Raw genomic sequence first — 22,570 nt, 5'->3', positions numbered from 1 at the left:
GACTCGAGGTAAAGCTGGAAGAGAGACTTTCGGGAAATGCTCCAGAAGACCAGCTTCCGAGTACTATGTACGGATACTGAAAAGGTGGGTATCGTGGTGTTTGAGTGTACGAGTCTACGTGTTCCGCGTGTGCGTACGGAGAGAGTATGTTGGTGCGTTAAGTATGTGTACGTACGTGAGTAGAGTAAGGTAGCGCGCAAAAAAGAGGCCGGGTCAAGGTAGGATTAAGAATCAAGGGCCCGGGAGGCTAGAAGAAGAACGGCGGCAATCAATGGCACGATGGGCAGAATGGAAAGCGAGAGAGAGGCTTGGGGGGGACGGAAGCGGAAGGTCGGCTTTTGTCAGCCAAAGTTTCGTGGACCGGCAGGAATGGGACTGAAGGTCCGCCGCCCATGGGACTGATGGGAGTGGGAGGAGTGTGGGAATGTCCACACCAGGATGCAATGCAGCGGCAGTAGCAGCGGCCAGTGAAGCAAAGTTACAAACCAGCATCAGCACTGCTTGACTAGGGGGGGCAGTACTGCGTACTCCGTAACAAAAGTAAGGTAAGGCAAGGTATCTATCTGTGAGGTAAGGTAGGTACCTTAGGTGGGCTGCAGGGCCAGGAGAAGAAGACGGAGCGGCGGCGTGTGGGTGCGCGCGGTGTACTCCGTAGCCGGGATCTAAGGTAATCATCTGGCGCAATCGTGGGACTGGCAACCAGGGGTGTGTGGGAGGGAAGTGGCCCCAATGGCCCGAAGGGGGTGTGCGCTTGCTGCTGCTGGTGCGTCTGACTGTCTTGTGTCTGTGCCTCTGTCTGTGTTGTGTGTGTGGACACACCTGGAACGGAGCATTGAACAAATTCCTGGGAGCAATTGCGACTCCAACTGCAAAACTGCAACGCTCTCAGCGCCAACTCTAGCGTAGCCATGACAGAACTGTTTAGTGTTGCCATATTCCATATTCCATGACTGGCAACGGCTGCATTCGTTTTGGGGCTCGTGCGGTTAGGTCCCTCTATTGCTTTTTGCAGTTACAACTCCGGCAACTACACCTTTGCCCCTGCTCTTATCCTGATCTTGGCTTCTGTTCTCCGTAATTGTTTTCCAGTGACGCCTCCTGAGCCCTGAGTCTCTTTTTTTTTGCGTTGCTCCCGAGCTTCACCCCTGACTAAGTTCGCTGATTACCTCATGGGCTACACCAAAACCGTCACCAGGCGCCGCGAGTCTTTGCATCATTGCCACGAGTCGACCCTCAAGAGCGAGACTCAAAAGATAAAGAAGAACGGCGAATGTAGAATTGTGTCGACGACTCGACGGGCGTGGCCGAAGTGACCAACGGGATTCGCACGGGTGATCCCAGCCCGCACTGCAGCTTTCGGTGCTTGGGCGCCACACCTGCCCCGGGCCCCCTTTTGGCCACCTAGCGCTCTTGGTCTATTTCTGGGCCAAAAGAGATCAGTGGGGGGATCGCGAGAACCTCGCACTAACATTGACTTGTCCAGATCAACCAATATCTATCCGCTCTTTGTCTGGCGCACCGCCTACCTACGCAGTACCAATCTGTCAGATGTCACATCGCTCACAGGCTCATTTACTGCCCATCTTCCACGAGGACTTGAAGACCTCTTCTTTGCGGATAGGTGTACGGAGTACAACTACGTATACCATTCCTTGACCGGTGAGACATCGAGTCAGGGCTAGGTCCGGCTGTGCATTTCCTACAGAAACATTATTCATGGCACTTCCCGGGGCAGCACGTAAGACTGACTGGGCTGACTGGCTTCAACTGACTGGACTTGGGTAAGCTGAGCTGATGGGTGCCAGAATTCATTGCCACGCTCCGTCGCTCACTACGACCTTCGTATCTATTGGCACACACAATCACACCCCTCGCTTTTCCTCGTCCGGGGGTCTGGGGAGCGCTTGCGCTTCGGCTGAGAAGAACGGAACACGACGACGCACCTGAGTCCTGAGCTTGGCTCACGAAACATTCGGGGGGCACGGTCACTTGAGGCAGTTTTTTAGGGTCCAAGGGGACTCCTGGGTTCGGATTGAGCTTCAGCCTCAGACCAGTCTAGCACTTTGGGTGTCTGGCTTGTCTGGGTCGCCAGAAACCAGTCCATCCTAATTCTCCATTGGACGGTGTAGACCAGCGCGTCTCGAGGTGGGAAGTGTGGGCGCTATGCTTCATGCTCCTGAGAGCCGTGTTCCGTTCCGTGTCTCTTCAACTGAACTGTGAACCCATGAGAATTGCAAATCAACGAGACTGAACAGCGATGCTGGCGGCACATGATTGTTGCGTACTTCTGATCTTTATTTCTCTGGATTGAGCTCCAACAGACCCAATTCGTACGCCAACTTCTGTCTCTCGAATTCGTATTGTACTCGGTATCGGTCTGTCGTTCGTAAGACCCGACTTCCACTATGACTTTATTTTTGAGTTTCCGACGGACCGACCAAACTATTCTGTCAACTTCTCTCTTCCAGACCGCCGGCAACAAACCCTGGTACCCAATCCGATGTCAACCCAAAAAAAAGCTCCGCGTCGATATCGTTAACATACGATGTTTGCTTCTGAAGAGGGGGTCATGACGCCGATTCGACTTACTATTACCTGTGCCAAGCTCCAATGTAAGCTGCATAATCCATCATCCATATCTGCAATGTATTCAAGATCCTTCAAAACCACCCGGATATGGAAGGTAAAATGTTATCCAACAATATTGCAGCAAAAGTGAAGAAACGATGGCATGTGGCTTCGGGTGCAAATTGATCTTCGGGAGATTTTCGCAACGAAACCCCAGTTCCTTGTAAGATCATATCGCCAAGCTCCGGCTCCAACTTCCTACAGTTGCTTCTCGAAGCCGTTTTAGCTTTAGGCCATGGAACTCATGAGGAACACGATTATTGCCAGTCTCAGTTCCCCTGCCATATGGCTCTTGGTCAAACGGGAAGGAGACAAAGAGACCAGTTACCTGCCATGCTCCTTTCTTGTCCAACCTGAAGTGAGACCATTGGAGGGAATGCAGAAGAGCTTCCCATTCCAATTCCCGTCAGCAGCCCGGCTGGTGCGGGATGACCCATCCGGCCTTGACTTAAGGTGTGCCTCGAAAATGCTTGCCTTAGGTAAGGTTACTGAGGTTAACACGGTAGGTCAGGTAAGATACCTTACTCCGTAAGATGTGTTGACCCCACCAGCACCCTGCCAGGTGCCCGAAACCGCTCTGCCCCGCGCCACTAAGGCACCCGACCTCTGTGGCAGCGTCCCCATTCGCTCTTGCAGCGGCCCTGTCTGGACGGCACCTCAAACGGATCTGACACAAGCTTCGTCCTCAGAACGATCTCCAAAGGAAACACACCACAAACGAACCAAACCCCCTTCGCTTCCTCACACCCTTACGATTTACCAACCTCTGACGACACGACAGAGAGGTAGCATCCTCCGAAAGCGACATTCCTTTTCAGCCTCGTCTCGTCCGATCCCCAGCGAGTTGGATCAACCTACCTTCAGCCTCGTCAACCCAACCCCACATTGTGCTATTGCAGGTAGTGACGACAGCTACTCCTACAGCAGTACCCCACCTCGTAGCTTCGTGAACATCACAGACGAGGAGCTGTCACGATGGAGCAGACCAAAGCTCTCAATGCTCTCGAGGTAAGTTGCCAAAACAGCTACATATACTCTTCCATCTACGAATGCATATGCTAACGACCTCCGGCCAACAGCCCTTCCTGGCCCTGAGCAAGTCAGCAACATCCCCCCGCGCCGCAGCCGACCTCGTCAACCGTGCAACATCAAACCCAAACACCTTCCTTTTCACAGAGCTCCTCGAGACCCCGCAAATTCAAGCCCTCTCCCAGTCTCCCGACTTCGAACCGCACCTCCGCCTGCTCGAGCTTTTCTCCCACGGCACCTATGCCACCTACCAATCCGCAACCTCGGCCTCAGCACCCCTTCCCCAGCTCAACGATGCTCAAACCCTCAAACTCCGCCAGCTCTCCCTCCTGACCCTGGCCCGCGACCGCTCGAACCTGACCTACGCAGCCCTCCAGTCCGCCCTCGGCCTCCCCTCAGCCCGCGCTCTGGAAGACCTCGTCATCTCCGCAATCTACGCCGGCCTCCTCGACGCAACCCTCGACCCCCACCGCCAAGTCGTCCAGGTAAACTCCCTCGCCGCCCTCCGCGACCTCGCACCCGGCGCCGTCCCGCCCATGATCGCCGCCCTTCGCGCCTGGTCCAGCCGCTGCGAATCCACCCTCGGCGACCTCGAGTCTCAGATCGCAGGTATCCGCGACGCCGCCGCCCGCCGCCAGCGCGAAAAGGCCGCACAGGACGCCCGTCTGGCAAAGCTTGTCGAGGACGTCAAGAAGGATCCCGAGACGGGGGGCGCCGGTGGTGCGGGGGGCCGGAAGCTCGCCGTCGGTCACGCACAGCACGGCGGCAGCAGCAGTGGGGAGAGGGTAGGCGGCTTCTTGGGCCACACGTCTAGAGCGCAGCGGTACAACAAGCGAGGTAGCACCAGCATGATGGACAACACGGAGGAGATTGATGACGAGGCCATGGACGTGGACGAGGAGGATGACGAGCAGGAGAAGAAGCGTGCCAGTCGACGGAAGCTTTAGTGGATTGATTGGTTGCTGGCAAGGCCGGAGCCGTAGAGGATACTTCCGGTCTCGTTTTGGGGACACTCCTCCTAGCGTTACACCTGGGACCATCAGCCAGAGACCTCATTAGAGGCTCGATGGCACTTGATAGACGGCCAGGACGTGGCATAAGATGATGGCTGAAGTGAAAGCAGCCGAAAAAATAGCACGAGCATTATCACGATACATTATGAGAACTCAATAAATACAGTCAACATCGAATTCGATAATACCGGCAGAGATTGGTCTTTGCCGTTTCCTGTTCTGTGATGCCTATCTAGCGAGCCATTGATAAAATGTTAAGGGAATGTAGAAAGTGAATGAATGTGTCGAAGCCAAAAGTCTCCTACCGCGTCTCCTCCGCCTCTTCCCCTGCCGGCTCGCAGTTTTACCTGCATTTCGGCGCGAGGTGTCCAGTGTCGATTCTCGCAATGTCGATAATGATACACCAATGCCTTGTGTACATTGAAAAGAAATTAAATCTGTGCCTCGTTGAACGCCGTGTGCGAGGCTATGTTCCCCTAGGGGCCTCGGCTTTCCCTACGCCGTGCCTCTCTGGTATCCTGAATGGAAGACCGAATCAAAACCGAAAATTTGGGAAACTCTGTCGCTCAAAATCCTGTGGGTCGTAACGTTCGTAAAAGCTCTCTCTTTGGGAGACAAAGCGTCCATATTATTACATCTGTGATGTGGTATGGGGCCGCATTGTTGTTGTGTTTGGGGTACTGCAACACATCCTTTGTTTGTGGTCCGGGGGCAGAACGAGGCATGTTACAGCCGTTTACCAGGGACAAGGATGAAGAGCACACAGAGCGCGGCGTCGATCAAAATGGTGACGGCGAGAACCATGATAGACCGCTTAGCAAGGAGCTTACGAACGTAGGGCTCACGAATTCGAGAGAAGTTGAACGGTGTGTACTCGCTGAGGCCGATGAGAGCGAGGACAGGATCCAGAGAGTACTGGTATGATGCGAGGAAGTAGACACCAACGGTAAATGGAAGGATAAGCTGAAAGACAGGTTAGCAGGCGGATTTCGGATATGAGGTCATGCATAGACTCACCCAGCATCTGGTAGTTCGTGGGGCATTTAGGAAGATGAGGATGAAAGCGGCCCAGAAGCCACCAAACATGGCCAGAAGACCAATAATCATTCTGATCTGGAGAGTGGTCGGGATGAGGTTGCCAAGGGCCTTCATTCTCAAGAAGTTGGGGAAGGCATCGCGTTCCATAGCCTGGAAGACGTAGTCCTTGGCAACGTCAAACACCTCTGGATCGTCTCTACCAAAGTCCTCAATGGAAGTCGTGACGTCCTGAGTAATGGAACCCGGAAGAATGATCTCACGCTCGGCGCCCGGAAGGAGGAAGGTGTAGAGGATCTTCTCCGCCGAAGCTCGGATGTCCTGTCTCGCGACGGTGTGTGCGGGAGAGTTTGAATCCGTCGTCAGGTCTCGCGGGGTGCTGAAAGCCCCACTGGGACGGCTGCGATGCTCTCCAGTGCTGCTTTGAGGGGAGTCTTGGGCCTCTTCTCTCAGGTAGGCCGACATTTGGGCATCCTGGTTCTTCTCCTTCTCAGTAGCATACATCGATGGGCCAGCGGCGGAATGGCTCATGTCACCAAGTCCATCCAAGATCTGAGAAGACCGCTTAGAGCCCGACTTATCCAAGTCGGGTGTTCCAACCAGGACGGATCTGCGGAGTTCGCGCACATAGTGGCGGCACAGGGACATGTGCTGAGCAACATCGAGCCTATCCTTCGTTAGTGAACAAACGCGTGATTTTGGAATGACGTTTGCAAATACCAGAAATCGAGGTAATCGACGGATTTTTGCTGATCTCTCATGAAAATGTAGAACGAGAAGAGGTCGACGGGCGGCAGAGTTCGACGACTCAAGACCTCAAACAGAGTCGGCAATCGGTTCCGGTGCAGGTCTGGCTGAGGAGAAGGTGAGCCGGAGGCCCCAGTTGATCGGTCCTCCATGATATCGATTGAGTCGGAATCGCGAAAAGAATCGGTAGACGGAATCGTAATTATGTAGTGATTGACGAAGAGAAATCGGACGAGAAGGAAACGGCGGCCGACAGAGTCGCTGTCGTCGGGTGGTGCGAAGTCGAAGTTTGGTCGTCGGAGAAGCGCGGTACGGATATCGTAAATGAGGTTTGGCAGGTGCACTCCGCAAAGGTTCAGTCGTAGCGCGGCTGTCTACTCGTCGGTTGCTAGGCTTCCCCCAGGTCGGTTTGTGTACTGAACGAGCGTAAGAAGGGAAGGATCGCGCACGGCGCAAACTGACAGCGTCAGTGTGATTGACGATGGCGCTGCAGGGCGTGATGGCTTGAGTCTTGAATGCCGTTGGGATACGGCATAACAGCAGATCAAGCAAGCACTCAGACCCAGACACTAATTTCGTTCAGGTTGTCTGGTCAGGGGGGATACGACCCACCTGTACGTACTTTCCTCCGAAAAAGCGCGCTTTCCCACTGTCAGTTTGGTCCCACCCACACACGAGTCCACTTTACTGCAGCGCCTTAGCTTCTCAGGCACTCAGACGTTTTCTGGAGCAACGTCACGTGCCCCGTATCAAGAAAAGAGGGACAGGTGAACAGAAAACGCCGCATTACCTCAGCTGCCCAGCCACAAGCACAGGCCCCGCCTCAGCCACGGAAAAGCAGGTAGGGCTTGCAATTTCTCGCTTCACATTTTGTGGGATGACCTGCCGGACTACGCAAAACCATCACATCGACAACTTCTTAGACAATTCGACTCCGCGATCCCGACGACCGAACCGCCCAACGAGAGGTACCGCCAAAATGTCGACCAAGCAGAAGAAGCCCGCCGGAAAGCAGCGTTCCGCCATCGCTGATGTCGTCGCTCGCGAGTACACCGTCCACATGCACAAGCGCGTTAGTATTTCCCCGAGGAGAGAAAAAAGGACGCCGCCGTCGATAGCGAATTCAATGGCCCACGATGGTGATCCGGTAGCATAGCATAGCAATGCTGACAATTTTCGCTCTGTAGCTCCACGGCGTTTCCTTCAAGAAGCGCGCTCCCCGTGCCATCAAGGAGATCAAGGCTTTCGCTCTCCAGGCCATGGTACGTCTTGCTTGTCCCTCTCGAGCCTATCCCGAAATTTTGCACCCAAGACCCAACCACGCCAATCGGCCCCATATCGAACCACACCACATGGAAGACACCATCAAAAGAATGCTCACTAACCTCGTGATTTGCATAGGGTACCTCCGACGTCCGCGTTGACCCCCAGCTGAACAAGAAGGTTTGGGAGCAGGGCATCAAGGGCGTTCCCTACAGACTCCGCATCCGCATCTCCCGCAGACGAAACGACGAGGAGGGTGCCAAGGAGAAGCTGTACAGCTACGTCCAGGCCGTCAACGTCAAGAACCCCAAGGGTCTCCAGACTGTTGTCGTTGAGGAGTAAAAAGTTCTCTTTGGGATGGTTTCAGGGCGGCATAAAGGCATCGGAGTTGCATTCGGCATTCTAGTCTCACATACAAAATCGACGGAAATGTGAACAACGCTTGATTCCCCACACGACTTCGACGACTTTTTACTAGTATTGGACCCCGCGATGTGGTGGAATGTTATTTTTTTGTCTGCGCCAAAGTGCGCGCGAAGGAAGCGTTGCGTATGTGTCAGGCAATGGTGAACGATGACGAAGGCTTTATGGGACATCAACAATCTCTTGTGGTTCATGTAACACACATCGTCCAACAGGGTCTTCTTTTTTTTTATCGTCTTGGTCGCGGTCTGTCGGAAGCAGATGAACAGGATATACCCAATCCTGAAGGCCAAGTCCCGACCATGCAATGCAGTCCAATTCCTAACAAAAAGAGTTCCAAAACCACCGGCCCGTAATCATACATGATAGACTCCAATTCTCCAGTGCTCGAAACAATGTTTTCTCATCCTCGTGTCATCCACAAGCAAGTCCGCGCTCACTCATCCTCAACATCGCGGTGACGAGCGAGGACCTTGCGCTTGAACTCCTCGGGGTCCTTGTCCCACAACTCTGCAGCCTCGCCGTTGAGAGGAGAGGCACTGGATCCATATTAGCACTGTCAGACGAACCACTTTTTGCCGGGGCAACTCACTTGTTTGGCTCGCCCAGCAGACTCTGCAAGCTGAGGAGTACAGTTTGAATGTTGTAGGCGGGTGTCCACTTGTCCTTGAGGATATCCAAGCAGATGCGGCCAGAGAAGTCGAAGTTGGGGTGGTAGATGGGCGTCGTGAAGAGCACCGTTGGCGCAGCGTAGGGGTAGTTGTTGGGGAACGACAAGCTAAGCTTGAGCGTCAGGCCGGCGTAGGGAGTCTGTTCGGGTCCCTCAATCGTCGCCGTCCAAGACATGAGGTTGCCGTCTGCCGAAGGGAATGCCGAGACGCCGGGAGCAGGAGAAGTCATAAGCTGCATCAATTCCGTCTGCAATCTGTATTCATGAGATTAGTCCACCTGGTCGTAGATGAGACGGCAACATCTTCCAACGAGATATTCATACCTCTTGGTAACGCTCTGCGCATCAGGTCCCTTCCTGGCGCCAGCAATCTTAGCTGCTGGAACGCTTCCGGGAGCGGAGTTCTGGGTGTCCTCCATGCTGTAGTCCATTGTCGCAAAGGTCGTGAGATGGAAAGAAGCAATCGCAAAGAGCACTGGTCGAGGCGAAGGGGGCGTCTTGATGCTAGGAGGCTGGGATGAGAACTGGGATGAAGCAGGTAGATGTTTGCTAAGGCAAGGTGATATTCGGCCAGCCAGTACTTATGTGCAGGGAAATGCAATGTGCGGGAAGATGATCAAGGGGCGAGGTTGGTAGCTTGCAGCGTCAAGAACAACAGAAGGCGATTGTTCCGTAGGGCGAGAAGGGCAAGGATGGGGAATTGGATACGCTGGTACCTGGGCGACGCGCTGACTTTGGCATCCGCTTTTGGACTAGCGTCGTCGCTGCCGTTACCAAAGTCAACGGCGAGTACAAGCCAACGACCTCCCTCACCTTACATCTCAATTCACGCCTCGATCGCACCTTATTTACCCCAATTACAGACAATTAATAAAGCAATAATTTCCCTCTGAATCAGCCACGACTTATGAGATGGGTTTCTATTTTCCATGAACGGATCGAACATGCGTTTCCAATTTAGTCTACGCACTTCCCGATTGACCGTCCGGGATTTACGCAACAACTAATCATCTTGTCATAATGACTTGGGTAGAGGCCACGGGCTGCATTCTGAGAGATACCTCGTTCGCTATTCCAATTCTCTATGATAAGGCTTTTTTTTTCTACCAAGCAATGATTGTGCCCAACCAAAGAAAAGCATCATATACCTATATACAAGTTTAGAGCACATGATATCTTTAATTATGCGCTACTAGGAACGTCCGGACTGCAGAGTCGTAGTACAGGACCTATATTGTAGATTGATAAGTAGAACGTCTTCAGTGGCCTGGTCTTGAGTAAGTCGTGTCCATGCCCTTTATTGGCATCAAATTTCGGTCGTTGTGAGCATCGATGCCGCGTTCAAAGATCAAAGTCACCACTGTTCATATTCACTCGGCAGGCTCAAGTATAAGCCATATTGAAGCTGGCATACATACAGCATTTTGAGCATGTGGACTTAATTCAAAGTTTAATGCCAATGATCGTTTCTGCTTTTCGTAAGTAAGTAGGCAATGTGCTCACCTGTCAAGCTTTAGTACTAAAGCACCGATAATACAGGCAGTGTCGAATGAGTCTGGTCTATGGAACTTCTTGCCTTTGGCAGCATATTCACTTCAGAATAAAGCGCTCCAGAAAGAGCATTGTAAAAAGGTAATAAAGGAAGCTACGCTCTTTCCTACTTTTCTACTTTCCCTCTTACCTGGCCTTCTTGCCCTTTAGAATATCCGACTTTTTTTCACTTCTGCACCTGGCTTTTTCTCTATTCCACATAATCAGACCAGGTTCCCTTAGTCTGATTCAGTGACGCTTCAATAAGCGCAAAGGTATTTTGAATCGTTTAACCCATTCGCCTCATTATCAGACATTTTAATGTTAACGAGAATCACACGCAGCAGTGCGACACGCCTTCTTAACTCCTTTTCATCTTCACAAGTTCTGGGAATCCGATATCACTTTCCGCACCATTATCCTTCACCGGTTAATTTTCAGCTTTTCTGACGATCTGAGAAGATGGACGAGGAAGATCTGATTGAGTTCGATACTGAACCAGTTCAAGAGATGATTTTCCGACGATCTGTGGAGGCCGACGAGGAAGATCTGATTCAGTTCGATACTGAACCGGTTAAAGAGATGATTTTCCGACGATCTGAGGAGGTAGACGAGGAAGATCTGATTCAGTTCGATACCGAGCCAGTTAAAGAGATGATTGTCCAACGATCTGAGGAGATGGACGAGGAAGATCTGATTGAGTTCGATACTGAACTAGTCGAAGAGATGAAACAACTTCGCCTGCGCGAGGGCTGCGTCTACAAACATGGCAGTGTTCAGAAAGATGGCGCAAATTCGTGAGTCACACCTTCCTATTACCTCACCAGCGAAGGTTCACTGATAAAATAACTTCACCAAGACTTCCAAGTGCCGAAAACTCCTCACCCGAGCACCATGCCATCAATCCGACCCCGCTGTTGAACAACACTCAGTCTGATGTGAAGACAACTCACACTGCGACCAGTCCTACTGGAGTTCAGGTCGTTCTGCCCAAGAAAGCAGTCGAGAAGAAAGAAATTGCCCCAGCAAGACAGTACAAGCGAGACCCGACCATTTGCGCGTTCGGCTTTCATAACCACTATTTGTGGGAAACGATTTATGCAGCAGGCCACCGCTGTGATGTCTGCAAGAGGATGCAGACCGAGTACATCTACAAGTGCCCCAAATGCCCTTTCAAAATCTGTTGGGCCTGTCGATGCGACTATGGACTGACCAACAAAACGGCCAAGTAAGTAGAATGACATCTTCACGTCGTTACTATCCTAACATCCTGCAGGGAATTGCGCCGTCGACGTAAACGTGTCTAAGGCAGGCATTTTGATGCAGCTCAGTGATCAACTGAGGCTGAGGCAGGAGCGCTGTTCTTTCATCTCCCGAGCATTTTGTTCCAAAGAACAGAGAGAATAGTTCTACCGATTTGCGCAAACTGGCCAGCCGCCGCATCCGATTGCTGAACTTGACTACGAGAGTTTGGGGCTTTAGTTGTTTGCGTTTTGATTTCTTGACGGAGATGGACAAGGCAAAGAGACTGGGGGTTTTCTAGGTCTTAAATTGAACACTACAACGAAGACTTGTTATCATTGAGGGGCTAGTGGTCACCTTCCAAGGAAACTTGACAGCTTGTTGATGTTGCTGGGAGGTTAGGTTTGGCTACAAAAGCGGCGACACTATAGAGCAGGGATTCTGCCACTTTGGAGGGGTGTATTGGAGGAGTGGCGGCGGACTGTTTACCTGACCAACACTGCAGCAACCGCGATAAGAGGGCTTATCGGCCAATGAATTCGCGTTGATGCAGGCGGCAATGAAACACCTTCCATGACTCCAAACAAAACACGCCAAAAGCTCTTTACGCGGTCAAGACGCGCTCCAGAGTGCCAACGCGGGGGGACGAACGACCCAAGACACACCTTAATCAACATGGTGAGTTCTTGTTGACGCTGGACCCTTGGACCCTTTGTGCGGAATTCGCTTTACGCTAGTTTGATACGTCATCTATCCATTCCATTTTGCCTGGCATCCTTTGCCTGACAGCACCGTGAATCGATATCCCTGTTCGCCTTTCCATTTCCCCTGGGCTCGGTCGGTCTCAGCCATGAATTAGTCTGCCGCAGAGTCTATCCCAAAACCATCTGAACTTCTTGGCTCACTCGAAAAAGATGCAGCAATCACAGCTGGACCCTCTGCCCAGTGACCTGCCCTTCAGGGTCATCTCAAAGACCATTGGGCGAGGGGCTTATGCATCGTAGGATCTCACCCCTTAATCTGACGTCTGATGAACCCCGCCACTGACTGCGGGCATCCAGAATCAAGAAAGCCGTCCCTCTAGACGCAAACACGCCCGTCTTCGCCGTCAAATTCATTCACAAGGGTTACGCCGTCAAGCATGGCCGCGTGTCGGCAAAGCAGCTCCTCATGGAGGTATCACTCCATTCACATGTCGGCCAGCACCCGAACATCATTGAGTGGTTCGCTTCGGGAGAGGACAGCAATTGGCGATGGATTGCCATGGAGTTTGCCGATGGAGGCGACCTCTTCGACAAGATTGAGGCAGACGTGGGCGTTCACGAGAACATTGCTCACCTCTACTTTCTGCAACTTATCAGCGGCGTGAGCTTTATCCACTCAAAAGGCGTTGCGCACCGAGATCTGAAGCCCGAAAACATTCTGCTATCCGAGACGGGAAGTCTGAAGCTCGCCGACTTTGGCATGTCAACCATGTTCGAGTACAAGGGCCAACGGAAGACGAGTTCCACCCTTTGCGGCAGTCCGCCATACATCGCGCCTGAAATCCTTGCGTGCGGCAAGGCAGAGAAGAAGGCATTCTCGGACGCGATCAAGTACTCGCCAGACCTCGTTGACATCTGGTCATGCGGTGTCATCCTCTTCGTACTATTGGTTGGCAACACACCGTGGGATGAGCCGTCGAAGGGTAGCTGGGAGTACCAGGAGTACGTGCGAACGAACGGCCGCAGCACAGATGCGCTTTGGGGGAGGATACCGTCAGATACCTTGTCACTGCTTCGAGGCATGATGAACATTGACCCGAGTAAACGCTTCTCTTTTCGACAGATTCGACAACACCCATGGTACACCAGACAAAACCCGCATTTGACATCGGATGGCGCGATTTCCGACCCCATCAACTTGGCCACGCAGATGCTGGAAAGTCTCAAGATCGATTTCAACCAGCAGCCCACAGCCTCCCAGGGCAACCCGTCCAGCAGTGATCCCATGGATATCGACAGCGCCGGCAAAGTCTCCTTCACTCAGCCCGAGACACCCATCAACGACGTCGCGTGGGATTGGGAGCGCCCTGCCCTTAAAGTCATGAACCCTATTGCGGTCTCCTCCACGCAACCTCTCACCCGCAGCGTGAGCGGTGTCGCCAACCGACGCTTGTTCATGGAGTCCCTTGCAGAAGAGCCTTCCATCAGCCAATTCTCGCAGACCCCCGGTGTCCCTCTGACCCTCACCCAAGCGGCTCGTCGCTTCCGCGATATCGTGCCGTTCGAGTCTCTCACGCGCTTCTTCTCTCACGTGCCGCCCCAGCTCATCGTGCAGATGCTCAGCGACGCGCTGCACCAGCTCAACGTCCCGCTACCGCCCGTCACGCCGAATCTGTACTCGGACCACATCGTTATCATCAAGATCAAGACGCTCGACGCGCGTCGACAGTCGCTGCATGGGGAGATCCACGTCGACAAGCACAAGCTGCCTGAGGAGCAGGAGCTGCTGGACATTCGGTTCGTGAAGATCAAGGGAGACCCGCTGGAATGGCGTCGGTTCTTCAAGAAGATTGTCGTCCTCTGCAAGGATGGCGTGTACGTGCCGGATGCATAGGAAGGATGCCGGCTTGGATAGAGTGATGGATTGAAATGATGTTTACGCTGTATAGATGTATAGATAAGACCTGTTACGAATGAAGAAAGGAAAATAATACCCTTAGTAATGGTCCTCGGAGCCAACATGATACCCGATAAGAATGGTTGAATGATGACATCAAAGAAGGAGAAGAAACACCACCTCTAACCCCAAGGGTCCATGGTTCAAAGAAGAACTTGCACGGGGACAGAATAGAGGAATAATGCGACCATGATCTTTAAACTCAACGAAATCTACCGAAATCACAAAACCTCAACGTGCTCCATCTATCTAAATTCAAATAAACCAACCCAAGCCCAACCTAGTACCTCCATCTCCTTTCGAATCCCAAAGGCGCAGCTAACAAACATGCTTATCAACACATAGGAAACGACAGAGCCATATCCATCTGTGGCCCCCGGCCTCCCTACAAGTCCATGTCAACGTCCCCGTCCTCATCAGACATGTAATCTGGGTCCTCGTCAGCTTCTTGTGGAATGTCAGACCCAGGTTGCCGATAAATCACGTCAGATGTCGACTCTCCATTGGGAAGCTCTGTGTTGACAATTCGGACAAGCGTGCGGCGACTGTCCTTTCTCAATGGAAGATATCGATCAAGTCTGCGTTTGCGACTGGCAGCTTGAATGGCAACCTGCTCATAATTGTCGTTGATTCTGTCAACCCAAGTACCCGCATAGCACCTATCCCGAATGATCTTCCGTAAAGAACCATGCCATTTCTGAAACTCTCTTGAGATCAATGCGAGCAGTTTCTTGAAAGTCGGGCCATGATCGGACAAGCCATCCGTATTAAGTCGATCCCTGTAGCATCGAGGACGTCTGCAAAGAAACATTGCGATGTAGGCATGTACCATCTCATGGATGAGAGCCACAACCGACTTTTCAAATGAGATAACATGGAATGGTCCCACTCCGCCGGAAGAATTCTGGTTGGCACGCGGTGAATATTTGAGCCAGAGCCTCATCACCGAGAACCACTCGCCGTCGCCGCGATTGGACTCTGCTTCCGCTAGTCTCCACGCAACGGCCGAAACTGTGCCCTTCAAAACACCATAGCCGGTCTCCAGCTTTGTTAGCGGATGCGTCTGGGAGCTAGTGGTAAGACTGCGATGAGGTCTCGTCAAGGCACCAAGGAAGAAAAAATCGTCAAGGTGCAACATCATTGTGTGCAGCGCGCTTTCGAGGCGTTGCGCCATCGACCTGACTTCTTCCGAGCCACGACCTTTCTCAAATGACTTGAGCGCCTCCGGGGCGAGATCGCTCCAGGCTTTGGATAGGATTCGTGCGTCACGGTAAACTTTTTTAAATCCACTTCGAGCCGCAACCTGCTGCGGTCGAAGCTCACACTCGTGAAAGTTTTGCGCAGTGAGATTCAGCAGAGGTGTTGCGCCATACGACCCCACGACCAGTGGTACGTAAGGTGGAAAATCTCGAGACGTCAGAGGCCGTGGGCTGTGAGTTGACGGCGCTGGGAAGGGGGGGGGTGTTGGCATTCTTCTACCTCTGGCCAAGTGGGATACGTTCGTCGGGTCTGTTCGTCGGCAGAATCTTGGGTTACCTGGTTTATTGGTCTTTCGGACGCCATGATGCTGAACTTCAAATCTGCTGATTTGCCGGGTAACAGTGTACTTACGAACTGACTGTGTTGCTGGCGAATAGTGGACTTGAAGCTGTCATCCTGACACCATTATATAGAACACACGATAGCGAACTGTAGATTCTAGAACGAATGATGCATAAGGCTTCGCTTTCAAGTCCAGTCGGGAGAGATATAGCACAATAGGGAATGTCTTATGGCCTCGAACTCGGGGCGCCGCGAAAGTTTCGACATAGTTGGTCTGCAACATGTTGAGCTCAAAGAAGGAGAAAGCCATTCGACTCTGGTTTCATGTTATAGAAGAAGAATTCTGTACGTGTCATATGTGACATTGCTATTGTCATGGCTATATTTTCTGTCCCTGAAAGCTGTCCTCTTGAGCCTCACGAGTTGCGACCGAGAAGCCCCCCCAAAAGACCTCGTTCGACACTGCACTCCGGTTTGTCTTTTTCTGAATTACTTACTTGAGCTTTCTCAGCTAACTGAACGTTTGAAACCACATGACTGGATGACTTCTTTTATGCCTTGATTGTTCTCTCTAAATCTTTTCTCATGACCAGCAAGTTGAAACGCGTACGGTAGAGCAAGTTGGGAGGGGTAGGATAACTCGAAATTAGATAACAGTCAACCAGGGCGAGTAAGGTTCTTTGTCCTTGAACAAAATGATTTCAAATTCTGTTTTGCTATGCTTTAACTTGAAGTTTATTGGCCCTGAAATTTTGTAAGCAGATAGAACTTCATAGGAAGAGAAAGGAGCTAGTTGACAATGTTCAAAGCAAAGCAAGCCACATAAAGGATCGTACCTAGAAAAGGTTTACAATGGCCTCTGACGTAACCGCTTTTCGAGACTAATCAAGATCCTCTGAAGACCCCCTTGTCGGCTACCCAACTCAACAAACAAACTGGGGTTTAAATATCGGGGGCCCGGCAACTCAACGTTTTGCAAGGTTGCAAGCAAACAAACCTGATTCAATTATCGGTGTGCCTTTAATTCGCCAAACTGAAGTTCGCTCCATGGATGATGAATGGGACTGCTGATCTAGAATTGTTCTAGAACATGGCCAAGTCCGAAAAGAGCATCCCGTACTCGTATCAAAGAAAGAAAATGCATAGTAACCTTGGGGGGAGGTGGATATGTCACGTTGTGCCGTCGTTTCCAGAGGGTTACAACTATTACGTGGTTTGCGTGTGTGGTCCCCCCTTTCCCAAATAATCATACTTAATTACCCTGCACAATAAGTTTGCTGGGTCCAAAGGGGGGAGGGAGAGAGAGCTCCGCAACCCCCGGGTCCCGTGGCGAGGGAGCGGCTCTTCCCGCAAACTCTGTCGGCCCATCGGACAAAAACCTGGGACAAAAGAAAGGGAGGCTTTTCCTCTTTTTGATTTTCTTGGATGATGTGCATAATGATACAGGTAGCATCGCCAAAATATCTGGAGAAGCGAGGAAACAACAGGCGCTTCGCTTTCAGTGTGGTGACGTTGGATGAAATATGGCGCGCCTATCGAACAAAGCCTTGCAAGGAAAATGACAAGTCACATGAGTCAAACACCAATTGCCGGAAAATCCTCATTCTTTAATGATCTGGTGATGCCCAACACTAACCCAATCTTTCTCCTTTTTCAAAAGAGCAAAAGGAGAGAGAGAGGGACGAAACCTTGTCGACTTGGCGAAAGCCACGCTCTTTAGTCCGGTATCCGAGTCGTGAATTTTCTGGGATGATTGGCCAGGACCCTTGCAAAAGCGCATAACTAATCCGAACCAGAGCTGGCTGACAAGTGGTTCGGAGGGGGGAGGGGTTTCGCTTGGGCAGCCGCAAAAGGGGGGTGTGGTCGATCACCAAAGCTGGAAGTTTGCGTGGTCTTTTTTCAGGGAATCGGATCCTTCTTGCAACAGTACACTAATCCTCGTATAAGAGGCGCACTAACGAAATTATGTACGGAGTCAGAAAGCAAACAATGGACAAAGTTTCCTGTAGCAAGATGGAGGTGTAGTATTCATTAATTGAGATTGTGAGTTGTACGGATACATTTGTTGAAAAATCATAAAACAAAGCTCATTTTCGCGCTCTCTCGCAAATAGTACAAAACTTTCTCGCTCGGCACTACAGATATCCGACAACCTAAGATTGCAAATGCTACGTTCAGTCGCTCAGCGTGCTCATCCATGCAGTCGATAAAAAACAAAACAGCCACACCAACGACAAGGCAGATCGATAGTCAAACCTTCGTACCAAGGAAACAAAAACAAAACCGAACAATAAATAATCAGAATGCCTCCCAGTAGGTATCTCATGCTGCTTCCAAATCCCAATAACATCAAATCGTAAACGGTATGTGTGTGTGTGTGTGTGTGTGTGTGTGTGTGTGTAAGTCATGGAGGAGGAAGAAGGCAAAGCTTGAGAAGCTTCACGCCTTCACCTTTACTTGACCAAAGATATCCGCCATGAGATGTTCGTACGGAGCCAGAGGATGCTCCTCGGCCAGATCCATATCAGCCATCTTGTATCGTGGGTTCGATGTGTGCATTGCGTGGAAACCCCGGGCGCACTCCTGCATAGATTGCTCGTACGTGCCCCTCCCCTTGAGGATGGCTGAGGCTCTGTTGGCGGCATCTACCGTGTCGGTAGCGACGTCTTCCAGGACTGCGAATACATCCTTGCCCGTTGCCATACGGCGGTTGTGAATATAGTTCCTGGTCTCGCCGCCAAGTTCCTCCTTGTAAAAGCTGATTAAAGGCACGCGGTCAGACATACATCGATGGATGAGAAAAAGCAATTATACACTAAAAAGTGTCCGTGTGTTATAGATAATGGCGGGGGGTGAATGACTTACGAGAAAACGTCGTTCGAAATGTCGATCACCCTGGCCATGTCAGGGATGGCCTCCAGGTATTGACTCACGTCCGGGTATTGGGCCTTTGGGAAGCAGAAGACGGCATACGCCACGTTTATGCCAGCCAGGTCGCGCAGGAAGTCGGGGAACTTGATCCCGGCGCCCCGCGTGGTCTTCATGTTCTGGAAGCCATCGTGACGCTCGAGCAGGTTGCAAGTCATGAACTTGAGAGCCGAGATTTGCAGCAAGCTGGCCATGACGGGGTCAAAGATGTCAGGAGCCTGCCGCAGCAGGCCCGCCAGCCCTTCGAGCATGGCATTTGGCTGGGTCTCGCCGTTGAGGAAGCGCCGCTGGAAGTGCTGGGCCTCGTCCATGCCGCCTTCATTCTGGCCCACGATGTCGTCGTACTGAACGACGAGCCAGGTAAAGAGCCCAACATAACCCTGCACCTCTATCGGGTGACGGGGGTGGCACATCTGTTGAGGGTGTTCCGTCAGCACGCTACTTATCACAATCACATTTTAATCCATGGGAAATTCCAAAATAAAATCGAGGGATTATTCCAACGTCAAAACGTGGCTTTAGGGTAGCATGAATGGTAAGGAGGTGGGATACATACCGCAGCTAGTGAAAAGCCCAAGCGGAACCCCTTCTGGGACAGAGGGGTATCGAGTGGCCATCCGATCTCGACGGCTCTCTTGTGCATATATTTCAGAAGCGCTTCCACGGACTCGCGCTTAACCTGCGGGACGCCGGGGTACTTGAGGTCCTCGAGCATCTGTTTGCAAATGGGCTTGCAGAGGGCGGCCAGCCGCTGGGGTTCCTTTGCCAGGTCATCTTCGAGGCGGATTCGCTTCGGGGCGCACAAACCCCACACGGAGCTGAGCATCCGGAGCCACGGCTGCGCAACCAAAACAGCGGCGCCGTTGATTCCACCAGGGCTGAGACCAGGAGGGCTGACCATGATCTTGGGGGAGGTGGACATTAAGGGCAACAAGTGAGAGCTCGAGAGGAACGAGCTCTAGAGGAAGGGCGGTGGGTTAGTAAGGGCGGTTAATACTGGATATGAATTGTCGGTGTAGGTAGAGTTTAGTCTAGAAGAAGCACAGACAAGAAGCTAATGACCATATCCATGAAACCTCGAGACGGGGGAGACCTGGGCTTTTTATTCCTACATGGGCTCGCGATGCTCCCATGGACAGGGAGGTCGATATGAAAGGCATGTGGGTGGCAGGGCATCGAGAGGTTTCCATTTCGAGCGAGGTGCCGGGGCGAAGAAGGAGGAGGAGGAGGCATTCGGCGGTCCAGGTTTGGCTACGGCGGCAATGGTGAGGTGGTGAGCGAGGCAACGGCGAGGTGAGGAATAGTGGCATCAGCGCAAAGTGAGAGAAAATGCGTGCGATTTGATACCTCGATCGCCAGCCATCGCTCCCCTATCCCTAGGTTAAACCAGACCGTTTGACGGTTCGCCGTTGGCTCGTGTGGCATGTGGACAGGGTTAAGAGCAGAGTGGGCTTAGTCCCAGTTGCTAGTTCAACAATGCTGCAGGTTTGTCCCTCGTTGTTGGAGGTACACTACTTTTGTGTACACGCGCTACAATGTGCATTGGTACCATGGTCTAGCCAGGGCCCCTAGGGAGGACAGTATCCAGGCTGGACCGGGTTGACAAGTTGTTAGTGGAGAATGGGCAAGCATTTCCAAGGGTCGTGGCCATGCAATGCAGCAAGAAAAAGATGGTGGTGGCGTACGAAGTTTGTGCGAGAGTGGACGGAGGAAGGTCCGAGACGGAGACCTATCACGCAGTAGAGGATGGATCATGGCGCCAGGAGACATCAATTGAACTAAGGTCGAGTGCCGATACGCAGTCTCGGTACAAAGTCCAGACTTTTGAGGTCACAAGAGTGGTGTGCTGTCATGGTGTTGGATGTAAGGGAGTACTTCGTAAGTGTGAGTGTGAGTGTGAGCGTGAGTGTGAGGTGGTTTAGGCGAGTCCGTGGAGGGGGTTAGATTGTGAGATCATCCCGAAACCGCATCAACTCCCGGATCGCATCATGGTCCATGGATGTGTAGCTGTTGACGGCCAGGTTTCCCCAAGTGTGCCTAAAATGGGTGTATTCCCGGGTTGACGATATATGTGCAGTGTAGTAAGACACGAAGAAACTCGTCAGGGCAGTGTCAAAGACGGGAAGCAAGGCATATTTTCGGAGGGGGGAGTTGCGAAGTTGCGGCGTGCGGTGCGGCGATGACGACGCACGTGAGTTTGTAGTCAGCAAGGAACATGGTAGCCCCGAGTCAGGAGACGGTGGGACGGCAGGAACGGGTCCCAGAAAAAGAGAAGATGAAAGAGGAGCCCACCCAAGAGCGCAAGAACCGTCACTGTCTTGTCTGTCAGGGCTTGTGCTTGTGCTTGTGGTACCTGCCATCCCATGCTGATGCACGCAGGTCGCAGGAAGGAAGTGGGGGTCATCTGGGGTCGTGCGAACATTGGCTTCCCAAACATGACATGATCATCTGTAAATTGCTCCTCCATACACTCCGTACCCAGCACACAAACCCAGCATTCAACCCGGTACGGAGCACCTTACTGTCAGGACGGGTCCAATTGTGCCCGCCAACGGTTGCCAAGTGGAAAAGGGGGCCCTTTCTACTGTGTAGTGTGTATCCGTACGGAGTAGTGTACGGAGCACGAACAACTTGCCCATCCTTACACAGTATCCGTACAGGCAGACAGGCCACCACCCAAAGGCAATCCATCCATGAAATTCATCCCATCAGAGCCGTAATGCGGTACCCGTAGGTGGCTGCGGGCCATGCCTTGGAGCCATGCCGTATCTTCGTACCTTGGTGCCGGGGTGGGCGGGGTGGCACGCTGCACTCACAGACTTTCCCAGACCCAGACCCAGAGCAGTAAAGCTCCAATACTCCATACACACAAAGATGGCTACCGCTTTCGCTAGGTGTTCCATTCCATTTCGTCTCAGCTTCGGCGTTCCGTGAGCCGTACGGGTGTGGAACTGTTGACAATTTCGGAGTAGTTGCTTGTTCACTTGGTGACTATGTGGCTGTTGCGGCCGTTGTATGGAATCATTCGAATCAGACGAACACGCGCACGAACACGCGAACTGCCGGATGGCGGATGGGGCGCAGGTTCATCATTCGGAGGGTGTCTCAGTCGGAGGAGGGAGATTGCGTTTGCAGAATGGTCGAGGCATCGGAGCGAGAAACCTGGAAAAACCTTGCTTTCGCTTTTAGATCGCCGAATATTTGAATTACCATGGATGGTCCATGGCCTATTTTTCTGCCCACTCGATGTTTTGGGTCTGGCTGTCCAACCTTACCAAGCGTGTCGTCGAGCCTACCTTGCCTTACTCCGTACGTTACGCGAACCTGCGGCTTTGCCTGCGTGTCTTGACGAAAAGTGTTCCATTCAAGTAAAAGGGAAACCCACAAGGTCTTTCTTGGTAAGCTGGGTCTCTGCACAAATGCAGCAGAGAAGTGGCCGTTTTCAGCCGTCGCCTTCTCCACCGGGCCCATGCCGGGTCATAGGGTACGTACTGTGCAGAGACAGCCATAACCGGGCAGGCAAGCAACGCCAGGCATGGGTTCTTTCCCTTTCGCTCCCTATTCGTACACTACGTACTCAACTTACCACAGAGTTCAACTTCGCGTGCTGTGCTGGTTGCGTGGTGCATCTCTCATCTAGCTTCATTGTTCCCAGTCCACCATTTCGTCAAATTGTGTCACTATTCCAGGCAATGACCGATAGACCAGCCGCTCGCCACGCTGCTACCAGTACGAGTGCCGTGCCGCTCTCCTTGGAAATGTTCCCGAATGTCTCTGATGGCGACCACCACACGCATCCACGGTCCACCACCGCCGCCAGTCCACAACCACACAACCACGCATCAAGACTTAGTTACGA

At 52.2% G+C, this 22,570-nt stretch overlaps 7 protein-coding genes across 7 annotated transcripts; 4 read left to right on the top strand and 3 right to left on the bottom strand.

Moving 5' to 3' along the window:
• Positions 1-3,603: 3,603 nt before the first annotated feature.
• N0V96_000380 (uncharacterized protein) lies at positions 3,604-4,604 on the top strand (the record flags this gene model as incomplete). The annotated part of the gene is made up of 2 exons (XM_053195516.1): positions 3,604-3,636; positions 3,708-4,604. 2 exons carry the CDS (start codon positions 3,604-3,606, stop codon positions 4,602-4,604), a joined length of 930 nt encoding a protein of 309 aa, XP_053047169.1.
• A 792-nt stretch (positions 4,605-5,396) lies between these two features.
• Positions 5,397-6,604, bottom strand: RAX1 (Bud site selection protein, Revert to axial protein 1; the record flags this gene model as incomplete). Its single annotated transcript, XM_053195515.2, has 3 exons — positions 5,397-5,633; positions 5,688-6,372; positions 6,426-6,604. The coding sequence occupies 3 exons, from the start codon at positions 6,602-6,604 to the stop codon at positions 5,397-5,399; spliced, it is 1,101 nt and encodes a 366-aa protein (XP_053047168.1).
• An 827-nt stretch (positions 6,605-7,431) lies between these two features.
• Positions 7,432-8,057, top strand: RPL31B (60S ribosomal protein eL31; the record flags this gene model as incomplete). Its single annotated transcript, XM_053195514.1, has 3 exons — positions 7,432-7,524; positions 7,640-7,714; positions 7,854-8,057. The coding sequence occupies 3 exons, from the start codon at positions 7,432-7,434 to the stop codon at positions 8,055-8,057; spliced, it is 372 nt and encodes a 123-aa protein (XP_053047167.1).
• Positions 8,058-8,574: 517 nt separating this feature from the next.
• UBC11 (Ubiquitin-conjugating enzyme E2 11) lies at positions 8,575-9,239 on the bottom strand (the record flags this gene model as incomplete). Its single annotated transcript, XM_053195513.1, has 3 exons — positions 8,575-8,677; positions 8,731-9,063; positions 9,133-9,239. The coding sequence occupies 3 exons, from the start codon at positions 9,237-9,239 to the stop codon at positions 8,575-8,577; spliced, it is 543 nt and encodes a 180-aa protein (XP_053047166.1).
• A 1,561-nt stretch (positions 9,240-10,800) lies between these two features.
• Positions 10,801-11,645, top strand: N0V96_000376 (uncharacterized protein; the record flags this gene model as incomplete). Its single annotated transcript, XM_065755921.1, has 3 exons — positions 10,801-11,135; positions 11,198-11,566; positions 11,615-11,645. 3 exons carry the CDS (start codon positions 10,801-10,803, stop codon positions 11,643-11,645), a joined length of 735 nt encoding a protein of 244 aa, XP_065615161.1.
• Positions 11,646-12,255: 610 nt separating this feature from the next.
• On the top strand, positions 12,256-14,178 carry chk1 (Chk1 protein kinase; the record flags this gene model as incomplete). The annotated part of the gene is made up of 3 exons (XM_065755920.1): positions 12,256-12,258; positions 12,510-12,580; positions 12,642-14,178. 3 exons carry the CDS (start codon positions 12,256-12,258, stop codon positions 14,176-14,178), a joined length of 1,611 nt encoding a protein of 536 aa, XP_065615160.1.
• A 4,044-nt stretch (positions 14,179-18,222) lies between these two features.
• N0V96_000374 (uncharacterized protein) lies at positions 18,223-19,633 on the bottom strand (the record flags this gene model as incomplete). Its single annotated transcript, XM_053195511.2, has 3 exons — positions 18,223-18,541; positions 18,649-19,124; positions 19,268-19,633. The coding sequence occupies 3 exons, from the start codon at positions 19,631-19,633 to the stop codon at positions 18,223-18,225; spliced, it is 1,161 nt and encodes a 386-aa protein (XP_053047164.2).
• Between the last annotated feature and the right edge of the window lie 2,937 nt (positions 19,634-22,570).

Source organism: Colletotrichum fioriniae (genome assembly GCF_027942845.1).
Source record: "Colletotrichum fioriniae strain IMI 355084 chromosome Unknown scaffold_1, whole genome shotgun sequence".
NCBI classification, from domain to species: domain Eukaryota; kingdom Fungi; phylum Ascomycota; class Sordariomycetes; order Glomerellales; family Glomerellaceae; genus Colletotrichum; species Colletotrichum fioriniae.
This window is presented reverse-complemented; position numbering and strand designations above follow the sequence as displayed.